The following is a 12,211-nucleotide window of genomic DNA, read 5'->3' as shown; positions in this document are numbered from 1 at the left end:
CATTATTATTGTTGTTTAATTTAATTATTACTATTACTTAGTTTTCTGAAGGTTCCACTGCATAGATCTGACTGACCTGAAGTCCACTCTATAGGCCCAGGCTGGCCTAGAACTTGCAGCAATCCTCCTGCTTCAGTCTCTTGAGAGTTGGGACTTCAAATGTGAGACATCATGCCTGACTCTTCAAATGTTTGGGTCAGAGTCTTTTCTGTGGTTGCCAGACTGGCTCTACGGCCAGCACTTGTATCAGCTCATGGCTTCGTTCCCAGACATGGGAAAATGAAAGACTCTCCCAGCTGTAAGCCCAGGCAAGACCTTATCAAAATGACTTTTCAACAGCTACACACTGTGGAGCCAAGAAAGCTCCTTGTGTGCCTTTCTTCTGTATGGGTCCTGGTTGCCCTGCCTGCTCTGCTGGACCTCTGCTTGGTTGCAGGCCTGTGAGACTGTGTCTCCTCAGCATCCTCATCATCCTTTCACCGGTGTCTCTGTCATCTGCACAGCTACCAGCCTCCCCCTCAGTCCTCTGCATAAAGCTATCAACCTCGGTACTGGAACATTCTTTCTTATCCTCTGTTCTGCTTTCCAAGTCACTGAATTTTCCTGAAGTCCACTTATGGATAAACTTTAGTGCTTTTTGTGACCCCCCCCCCACCTCCATCTCAAGAAGTAGCTGCTCTTCTGCCTTTGATTCTATCCCCCAGAGAAGATGGCTAATGCTGTGTGCTTCTAACTGGCCAGCTTGGAGTCCCCTTTTGTTTCTTGGTTTACTTGTTTAATTTGTTATCACTTTTGTTGAGACATAGTCTCATACGGTGTAGACTGGTCTCAACCTCACTGTGTAACCAAGAATGGCCTTTAACTTTTGACCCTTGCACCTCTGACATCTCCAAACTGGCATTACAGATGTGCGCCATCATGCTTTTTCTGAGGTACAAGGGATTGACCCCAGAGCTCTGTGCATGCTCAGTGAGGACTCTAGCAGATGACCTACATTCCCAGCTCTGAGTCTTCCAGAATTAAGATGACATTTTACCTTTTGAGACAGAGGAAACCTGGAAACCTGTGGCATTTCCAAATCAGTATCGTAGACTGTGCTTCCACATGGCCTACAAGGATAGTTAAAGTGACAAGATGCGGTAGGAGAGCACTGTTATCAGGAGCCCTTCTATCATCCCCACCTCGGGTCACCCTGGAACCCCCAAAGATGAGGCAACTCTGAGAGACTGTGTCACTTTTTGAACTACCTTGACTTCCCTCGAAAGCATGCAGGGTCCTGAGCAAGGCCAACGTGCATCATCCAAATGGCTAACCACAGAGGCTGTGGCTAAATCGGGGGCCCAGTTCCCAGTTCCATATTACCCACCTTAGCAGTTGGATTTAACATATTTGGTCCCCTGAGTGCTTCCTTCCACTTGGTTGCCAAGCCACCACCCCCTTCAGGCTCCCACTCCATTGCCCTTGCCTTCTCAGGGCCATTTTCTGTTTTCTCCTCATTTCCAACATCTTAAAACATGCACTCCACTAGGTATCTTCATGATCCGTCAGTCCCATGCCTTTCTGATTTATTGACTTAGATCCAACTTTACACACATGTCTCCCTGTCCTCTGTCTACATGGGACATAGTAGACACCTGAAGAGTAGCCTTCAAAGTGGAACATCTGGTCTCCCTTCCCAGATGGTTACTGTTGATGTCATCTCTCACCTCATTCAATGGCAGATTTGCCCTTTCGATGTTCCAAACAAAAACCTTACAGTCATTTTTAATTCTTTTTCTTCTATATCCCACATCAATGGAGACATTCTCAATGCCAGCATTCCTTGATTTGTGAAGGGCTACATCCCCTGGACACTGTCACGGAGTTGGAAAGACAGTAAATCAAAATTACATTGTGCATGATTTTTCTAAGAGAGACAACTCTAATTATCCTAGATCAGTTACTCACAACAGACCAGAGGAGTAATTATACTCAAGTCTAGTTTACTGCAGCAGTGACTCCACTAGGGTTACTAATGGGAGCTGCATCACTGAGAAGCCTGTCCCAACACCAGTGACAATTGCTGAGGCAAGCTTCCATCTCTGATGCTCCCTGTACAACCCATGCATCTCTATCAGAGAGTTTCATCTCTCCAGAAATTGTTATTGCTTGTATAAACTTGGGAAAGGACCTTGTGAATCTTGTCATTTTCTGAGCATCCCGAGGCTGCTAAGTTTTATGAGCTTCCTGAGTCTTATGAGTCTCCCTCTTCTCTCCAGAAAGGAATGATCTTATTGGGAGGTAATAACTACACCATAGCACTCAGTGCACCTAACGGCAAGTTCAGGCCAAACTAACTTAAATGTGCTCAAAACAGTAGTCGATAGTTGGGAAGAATTATCTTATTAGAACCTAGTTTATAACAATATATCAAACATCTCATATAACTCAATAAAAACAGCTGTTCCCCAAGCCAAACATCACACATACACACACAGAGAGACACAGACATGCACACACACACACACACACACACACACACACACACACACACACAGGTGATATAATAACTGTGGATAATGGACTGGGGTCTCTGTATGTTTAGAATGTGGCTCATTGCTGCTGCTGAATACGAATCACAGTTGTTTGTTTTGTTTTTTTTTAACATGGTGGAGTTGAAGAAGTAAGGTCAAAACACTATCACGTTGGAGACTGTTTCTGCGTAGTCCCTGACCACTCTGTCATTGAAGCCTGACCTCACAAGAGTGGCTTTAGGATAGATCCTTCCGCTTTTGTGCACCCACACCTTCTGTTTGCAGCATAGAAGACGACATTGTCAGCACACAGGTTCAGAGCGTTGTTTGGTTGTCATCTGCCCTTTCATGCCTCTGCTCCCCAGGAGTAGAAACCCAATGCCCTCCACCTTGACAATGATTCTTCTAAGTCAGATCCTTCGCTCCGGCTGTTCTCTAGCTTATACTCCTCTTCCTGCAACTCAGGGAAGCCTTCACTTACCACAGCCACGTACCTCCTATACTGGTGTCTACTTCCACTTTCCCTACTTAATTTCCCCCATCGGGCTTACCATCTTTTATATATCCTGTTATTTGTTTATCCTCTCTGGACTCTGAATCCCTCCAGTAGAGAGTAGGTTCCACGAGGGTAAGAAACTTGACTTTGCTCCTGAGAAACTAGAAGAGCAACTCCAGGCACATGTGCAATACCTGTTAAATTAATTAACAAAGCTAGGCTCTAATACTAAGGTAAGAGAGAAAAAAAATGCATTAGACAGTTGAATGAAGATGAAATGTTCTTTGAACTTATTAGTTTAATAGATCATAAAAGCAAAGAGGGATTGTGAGTCTCCACAGCAGAAATCCAACTCTACAGACATGGTGAGAAAGAACATACCTCAGGGAAATCTAGATGTTACATGTGACTCTAACTTCATCATTGAACAACAAAGGCATGCTTTTGATTGAAAGACTAATACTCTCTTTAATAGAATATACAAAACATGGGAGGTGCTAGGCTTAAATTTAACTTCTAGTACAAACAGTGGAGGAGAATTGGACTGGCACCTCTAGCTCATGCTTACAGAGATTGGGACAACATGGACCCAATTGCTAAGGGCACTGTAGGTAGCAGCATGTGCTGCTATGGCAGAAATAGGTAGCAGCTGGCCATTCTTTATAGCAAGGAAAACTCAAACACAATCTGACTTGTTCCTTTAGATCTTTATTCTGTGCAACAAGAAATGTTCTAGATTACTTTAGTTGGGAGAGATAAGACCAAGTAGAAGAAGACAATTTTGAGATATGGATAAGGAAGATTCATAAGAAGTGGGTGCTGCAAAAGCACAGGGCAGGATGTCCCATGTGAAACAGGAACTTGGCTGCAAGTATTTGGTAGGAACATTGTAGTGGGAGCCAGATCACAATGGTCATCCTATCCCAGGGAAAGTGAGAGGAAAGGAAGAAAGGAAGGAAGGAAGGAAGGAAGGAAGGAAGGAAGGAAGGAAGGAAGGAAGGAAAACTGGGATGGAAGAATTTTACATAGTTGTATTATTATCATGAAACTTTGGGAAGATGATTGTTGAATCTTTGATTTGAAGTTCCTATTGGAGGAACCCATGTTTTGCAGGGAGGGGCTGACTATTCAGTGATCAGCCAGAGTCCAGAAGGAGACAAGCCTCTGTGTGAACACAGCAGTATAGCATCTGAGGCCCTTAGTCAGTGACACCCTAAGAGTAGGAGCTCTGAGATGAGCCGTCATGGCCAACACTTGGTCTCTATTAGTCTTTGTGCATACTGACCTTCAAAGTCCAAGATTACACTGATGCTAAGGTGTTGTGGTAACATTTCCCACCCTTCTCACTCTTGTGAGAAAACTAGGAGCATCTGTAGAATGCACACTCTGCCTCCCTTCCCCGGCACAGGCCGTGATAGTAGGTGCCCCATTCCAACAAACTGTATGCGAGTCCATGCTTTCCCCCTTGCATGACCTGCTAGCTGTGATTCTGTAATTCTGCGTCTTGGAGGGAATCTATTAACTTAAATTGAGGATAGTAAATGTCACTCAGCCATGGTCCCCAGAGAAACCCTTGTAAAGTGGAGTTCGAGTGAGGAAACGACCTTCATCACTACACAAGCGCCAGGACTAAAGAAAGCAGCCCCTGAGCCGGGCGCCGACTGAGCCTCATCCATTACTCACCTCTTCCCTCAGGAAGACAGCCCTCATTTATTATTTCCAGACTATTTTCATTTTACTTACACACGGTGTGAAAACAAAATGTTGAATTGGGAAATAAATACTATTTCCAAACAGAAGTTTCATAATCGTCTTTGCTGATCTTGGAGTTATTATCGGGTTTCCAAACGTTTGCTTGGTGTGTCGTTCCTTCGTTTGTGCTTATGAGTTCCTCATTGCAAATGTTCTCATTTGGAGGTTTCTGACAGAGTCCCTGTTATGGCTATGTGTTCTTGTCTTCATGAGGGATGCTGCCTCCTCGCTTTTTGAAGTACATTAAAGCCATACATGCAGTACCAGGATAAAATATTTGCTGGAATGTTCCTCTCTATTGCATGGTTACTTTGCACTGATGGGTTCTACTCTCCATATTCTCTTACCCCAGGTTCTTGGCTCTGCCGTAGCTCAACCCATCAACCCATTACTGCGGCATCTTTCTCTTCCTCCTGTTCTTCCAGTTATTTCTGCTTTTGGAATGATTTGTTTTTTAAAGTGTGTATGCATGTGCATGTGTCGTGTATGTCACAGTACACATGTGGCGGTCAGAGTTCAAGTCTGTGGGACCAGTTCTCTTATTCCACTTGTATGCCAGTAACAGGGATTGAACTCAGAATCCCAGGCTTTCTGAGCAAGCACCTCTACCTGCTGAACCATCTCACCAGCCCTTCTATACATTTTTTTTTCTTTTGTACCACATCTATCTTAGCCCTGCCCACATGTGTTTTCCTCTGCTAAATGATCACCTTCTGTCGCCTCTGTCATTTCAACTCCATTCAGCCTACAAAACCCACAGGGAGTTAGTTGTGCAGATCCAGTTAAGCTAGAGAGAAAGCACAGAAATCTCTCCTTGTTTATCTCTGAAAGATCGCACTTCTGTATCGACTGTCTCTTCAGCTGGCCCGTCTCTTCCTCTTTCCACAGCTCCCTCCACTGTTCCTATCATGCACCAGGTCAGTGCCACCATGAGGAGCATCACCTTGTCATGGCCTCAGCCGGAGCAGCCCAATGGCATCATCCTGGACTATGAGATCCGGTACTATGAGAAGGTGAGCCAGCTTTGACCTCATCTAAGGCCAGGCCAACACAGTTCAGTGAGTATGGCCAGTGGAGGGCACAAGGAGACAGGCTGGAGGAAGCCAATAGGGAGAAAGAATTGGATGCTGGAGGCCAGGGGCTCCTTCGGGAGAAAGCCAGGTCTGTCCTTCCTGGGCTCTTTCTGCATTGACTTGGGATAGAACCTTTAGACTCACCATCTGACAGTCTGGACGGTTCTCTGGCCTGGCCTGTTTAAACCACTCTGCCTCCTATAGCCATGCAAGTGCTGTCTCAGGGAGGATGCAGTGAAACCTCCTGGTACCCCCGAGCCTCCAGAGGATTTCGGAGTCTTACAGATGAGTGGTTCTCAAAGTTATTGATCCCAGGCCTCCAACTCAAGCTTATTTATTTATAAATGTATGCATGTGTCATGACACTAATGTGGAGGTTAAGGAACATGAAATTGGATGTTTCTAAGGGTGAGATTTAAAAAAAAAGAATTGTATTCCCTGAGGAGTCTGCTGCTGCCGCTGAGGGTGACACAGGGCACGTGTTGCCAGGAAAAGAGATACGGTGCCCTGTGGGGTTTGGTCCCAGGACAGTTCATCATCCAGGGACACAGGACATCCTCTACAACGGTGAACTGCAGCATTCGCAAAATTCTTTAAAGAGCAGTGTGCCTCCAACACCCTGTTTGGAGAAGCACCAGATGCATTTGTTTATTTGTTGAAGAGTTTGATCACTCTACTGTTTGGTAAGTTCTATTCTAGGATGCATCAGTGAACAAAAGAGTTTGGCCATCAGGAGTGTTGCTTTCCCAAAGAGGGAGACAGACTGAACAATGAACATACAGATTATGGAAGCGATTAGAATGTTTAAAATAGTAGTGTAAAAATATAGAGGAGCCAGAAAGATCCTCAGAAGGCAAAGGTATTTTGTGAGCAAACTTGATGACCTTTGATATCTCAAAACCAAATAAAGGTCAGAAGAAAGAGCCAACTGCCACAAGTGTGTTCTCTGGCCCCCATCATATATAGAGACACAGAGGGACACACACACACAAAAAAAACTCTTAACAAATTTAAAGAAAAAAAAAAAAAAAACAGAAGAGATAAATGGATTCATAAAAGCCAGGCAGGGCTAAGTCACAGACTTAAAGAACATGGCCGTAGTCAGCCACTTGGAGAAGAGATCTCTTTCTATATCTGAGTCAAGTAAAGTTATGAAGCAGTCATCTCAGCGAGGAGAGAACAGTAGATCCTGCAAAGCAATTGCAGCTGCAGTGGTTCCTGCACAGGAGCAGGAAGCAGATGAGAACACCTGGATTGGGGCGGGCAGCAGGGGAATAGTACCAGTGTGAGAGAGCTCATAAGCAGGGGAAGTCCGCAGGTCCAGCTGTAATGCATCAAGCTTTACTACTGAGTGAGGCAGGAAGCCACCACAGGTCTAAGAGCAGAAGAGAGACAGGATGAGACTTATATTCTGAACATCATTCAGGCTGTAAATAGTCCTGCTTGATCCATAATCACCTGTCAGGAAGATAGATATTTGAATTGGAGCATCAACTACAAGCTGTTGAAATTAGCTGGCTCCTGTATCTACGGTACATGCTGCAGGTAAAGCTAACAGGATGTCTAAGTTGGATGGGATGTGGATGAGTTTTAGAGGGATGCCCTAGAGGGATATGGGCATCATCAGCCGAGGAGGAGATCTTGGTGGGTGATGGATATTGGAGTGGAGGAAGAGAGGAAGTGCAGCTCTGTGGCTAAAACGCCTGTGAGAAAGCCAAGTCTCTGCGTGGAATAAAAATCCCGTGACCTCGGCCAGAAGATAACTCCTAATTTGGAATTAGGAGAGGGGATGGGTTAAAGATGCCTATGTAGGTTGCTGGGCTGTACACAATGTAAAATCCTTTACCTAGGCAAAGGTACCTCTGCTGGGTGTATGGGCTGGAGAGAATCATAGAGATCACAGCCCGGCAGAGAGGCCAGAGAAATGACCAAACAACAGTGCATTAGAAATGAAGTTCCCGATTTCCAGCGCCCCGACGAGCTGCTGTGGTCCTGTGACTTAACCATTGTAGTACACAGCTTGCACATTGGCGAAATGGTAGCAGTCTGACATTCCTGAAAGGAGAGGTGCAGACAGGGCATCAGTCTTGCCCAAGGTGAGGTGTGTCCCCTTGGCATTACTGCAGCGCCCACCAGTGAGGAGAATAAGGTAACGTCCCAGTCTGTCTAGAGGATCCTGGCCTCTGTAGACAGTTGATGAAGAAAACTCAACAGATTGGGGGTAATTTTAACCCTTAGTCAGTTAGGGTTATCACCACTGAAACACGAAACACCATGATCAAAAGCAAGTTGGGGAGGAAAGGGTTTATTTGGCTTACACTTCCACATCATAGTCCAGCACTGGAGGAAGTCGGGCCAGGAGCTCAAGCAGAGCTGATACCTGGAAGCAGAAGTGGATGCAGAGGCCATGGAGGAATGCTGCTTACTAGCCTGCTCCTCGTGTCCTGCTCAGTCTGCTTTCTTATAGAATATAGGACTACCAGCCCAGGGATGGTACCACCCACAATAATCTGGGCCCTTCCCCATCAATCACTAATTAAGAAAATGCCCTACAGCTGGATCTTAGGGGGGGGCATTTTCTCAATTGAGGACCCCTACTTTCAGATGACTCTACCTTGTGTCAAGTTGACATAAAACTTATCAGCACACCATTATGCCCACTTCACAGCTAAGTTGGGGGTCTATTTGTATAAAAAGTAATTTGGGAAGTTAATAAGGTTAAGGGTCGATCTGCCAAGCTGTTTGGAGCCATTGATCTCACCTTGTATCAAAGTTGACATATGTGCCCCACCGAGTTACAGTTAGCAGTGTACTGGGCAATGTACCGAATCATTCACCAGGGTCTACTCAATCCCTTTTACCACACTTGGGACCTTGCAGCACTGTTGAATTATATCTGGGAGGAACAATTTTCATAAAGTATGCCAATTTGGTGTCTGGACTTACTTAATAAGATTTAAGCTTCCTTTCATACTCCAGTATTAATACAACTGCATCGGACAAAGAAGCGTAATAAAAAAATAATAAAGTAAACAAAAATACTTGTGTAGGTTGATCATGTGAGGACCAGCTCTTTTACCCTGCAGCAGGTGGCAGTGTTGGCAAGGGGCTGAGTGTCTTGGTACCATCTGCTCTGCCTTTGCCTCACCTACAGTGGCCAAGGCAGTCGCGTCAGTGGGCAGCTGTGATGAGGTCATGTGCTTGACATAACCTGGCACAACAGTCATGTGGCTCATGCCATGTGCCTTGGCTTCCCGATCCCCAGCTCAGCTCAACCTCTGCCACTGTCTTTGCATTTCCATCCAAACCTCTCCTGCCTTGCAGCATGGTAATTAACCTTAGCTTCTTGGGCTATGAAGGACATTAGTCTCCCCTTTTAGGCCACCCCCTTGCTTCTCATTAATTCATACTAATTATGAACACACACGTACACATAGCACTCAGTGCCCGAGGCAGCTTGCACACCTCAGTGGAGCATATTATTGTCCTTCCTGGAGAGGATGGCATGCTTTTCTTGGGAAGACAGGATTCTTTGCCTAGTCACTGGCCACTCCTGAGCATATGAGAGTAGACCTCTCAGTTGCTTACAAAGTGCTCCCCTGTGAAATCCATTATATTGCCTTGACCACTTCCAATCTGACTAAAGAAAAAGACATTAGCCACAAGAGCATTTTGAAATAATAACCAAAATGGTAATTCATCATATATTGAGTGCCTATTATGTTCCAAATACACACAGATATATTAGTTCTGATCCTTGAAAGAAATACACTCATAAGCCACTTATAATCAGTTATAGATGATGGAACTAAATCACATAAAGGCTAAAAAAAAGGACAGCCCTGACCACACAGGTCACATATAGGGAGTCACAGAACCAAATTACAGACATTTTTATTATGTTTCAATGCTGGAAATTTCTGGAATTGTATGAAATCACCATCTCTGCTCAGGGTCTCTGCAGCAGAGTGACTCCTGAAATAAGATACTGGATTTTAATATTAAATCCAAAGACGCATAAGCAAAATGAAAGATCTTCATGTCTGCTTTACCACCATAAATGGAATCCAACCCAGTAGATGTCTTGGATTCAGTCCAAAGGAACAAAATTCCCCATTCCCCCATCTTGTACCACCTCCTCTCCCCATGGAAGTCCCAATTCCCTTCATTAGAACCAGGAGTCATTAGAACTACAGGCAGATGGGCGTGGCCATGTGCAATAGCACTTTATTTATAAGGCAAGTGGCTGGCCCATTAGTGGTAGTCTTGCAACCTCTGGCAACTCCCCTGTGGGTCTCCTGCCCAACAAGGCTCTCAGTCTGTGCTGGGAACACTTTTCAATGTCAGTTTTGTGGATAGAATCAGTGAGGTTCTGCCTTTCCCCCAACAGCTCATCAATAGAGAGCTCAGACCAGAGAACTAAGGACGCTCCCAGAGCCTTTGCCACGTTCATCTCCATCCCCATCTCAATATATTCCCATCCATCATGCTCTCTTGTTTACTGTCTTGTAGCATGCTTCACTCCTGGTATCCGCACATGTAGGCAAACCATGGGAGGAGCGGCCACATCTGCCCTCAGCTGTCTCAATGATGAAAGGTTTACATCTCTCCAGCACTTCATAATAGCTGTCTCAGCTAGGGCCACTTGGTGTACATTGGGGAGGATTTCTACTCTTCAGATTTCGAGATCTCGGAGAGACACTTGCAGACCTTAGCGATACCATGTGTGCTCATCTGATGGTAAGCGGGGTGCTTGCTCAGCCCCTTAGCATTGAGTTTTGGCGAGCCCAGGCAGTGAGGGGGTTGGGATGCTGGGGGTGGAGAGAGAATGGAGACACAACCACCAGCCTCTGTAGCCGTGTCCTCCGTCTTCACATACTTATAATCAAAGCAGTCATAAGCAGCCTTGCTCATTGCTCCCGCTCATTTGTCTGGAGTTGATTAATGACTTGGCAAAGAACAAGAACCGATGCCCATTTTAATCACTGAACCGCTTCAAGAGTGCGTGGACTGCAAAGTGATTATGGGCTAACGTTTGGTCCTCACCATCCAAATGCCAATATATCAAAATACTTTTTTTTTTACCCTAGTAAATGCTGCCTGAACAGTGTTTCACCTACCTCAAGCAGTGCGTGATTCCATCTGATTTCGGACAACCTGGGGAAGTCAGGCAGCTGTCTGCATTCTGCTCTCTTCTTATTTGCAACATGATGAGGCGGTGCACAGACTTTTTGATCCCGTGTCTTCAGTGTGTCAAAATAGTAATTAGCAAGTTCCAAAAGGAATTCCTTCTACAAGGAATGGCCTTCCATCTGCTCAGCCCCTCAATGGGGTGGAGCGGACTCTGGGGAAACCCTCTCTACTGCTGTCCAAGTAGATACAGTGGTCAGTAAGAAGTCTCTTTTCACACCACTTCCCCAGGGCCCAGTGGATAACCCCTCCATTGGGGCCTTTTGTAATGTGTCAGCTGGAGCTAGCCTTGAACCCACAACTTCTTAAGACAAACCTTTTCATTACTACCCATGTGCCACCTGCACTCCACTACCTCCCTCGTCTCCTTATTGGGGTTCCTATTGCTGCAATGATACACTAAGACCAAAAAGCTAGCTGTGGATGAGAGGGTTACACTTCCATATCACTGGTCATCAGCAAAGGAAGTTGGGGCAGGATCTCCAACAAGGCAGGAACCTGGAGGCAGTAGCTCATGCAGAGGCCATGGAGGGGTGCTGCTTACCGACTTGCTCCCCATGGCTTGAGCAGTCTGCTTTCTTATAGTACCTAGAACCACCAGCCCTGGGATGAGCTACCCATCAGTCACTAATTAGGAAAATATCTACAGGCCTGCCTATGGGTCCGATTTATGGAGGCATTTTCTTAACTGTGGCTCTCTCCTCTCAGATGACTCTAGCTTATGTCATGTGGATGCCAAACTATCCAGCATACTTTCTGCGTTCCTCATCCTCTCTGGGCCTTCTTTTGGACAGTTTTATTCCGTTCTTGGTCTCTGGTTATCAATGCAGTGTGGTTAATTTCTTAGATCTTTATGACTGTACTTATGCTATGCTTCCTGATTCCCTCTGAATGGATCTCTCCCAAAATATGGGCTTGTTTCCCTGGGACACGTCTCCACAGCCCTCTCCCATGACTAGCTTCTCTCTGCCGTACCACACAAGCGACACCTCTGTTATCTGTGTGTTTTCCAATTCATTCCACAAGGTGTTGTCTCTCCAGAAAAAAAGGAGACCAGCCACTTTGGACCTACAGCCCATGTCACACACCCATACATAAATACCACATATACCATATATATCACATATACACACACCATTGTGTAGACATACATACATATATATGTGTACATACTGATTGACTGATTG

The 12,211-nt window shown here is 45.3% G+C and overlaps 1 protein-coding gene across 1 annotated transcript in view; it reads left to right on the top strand.

Moving 5' to 3' along the window:
• The window catches only part of Ephb1 (EPH receptor B1), a 433,913-nt gene that overhangs the window by 334,851 nt on the left and 86,851 nt on the right, over positions 1-12,211 (top strand). Inside the window, exon 6 of the mRNA XM_021208040.2 lies at positions 5,650-5,774. Within this exon, the coding sequence (XP_021063699.1) occupies positions 5,650-5,774 (125 nt within the window). The remainder of the gene's footprint in view (positions 1-5,649; positions 5,775-12,211) is intronic.

This window comes from Mus pahari, chromosome 10, assembly GCF_900095145.1.
Source record: "Mus pahari chromosome 10, PAHARI_EIJ_v1.1, whole genome shotgun sequence".
Classification (NCBI taxonomy): domain Eukaryota; kingdom Metazoa; phylum Chordata; class Mammalia; order Rodentia; family Muridae; genus Mus; species Mus pahari.
This window is presented reverse-complemented; position numbering and strand designations above follow the sequence as displayed.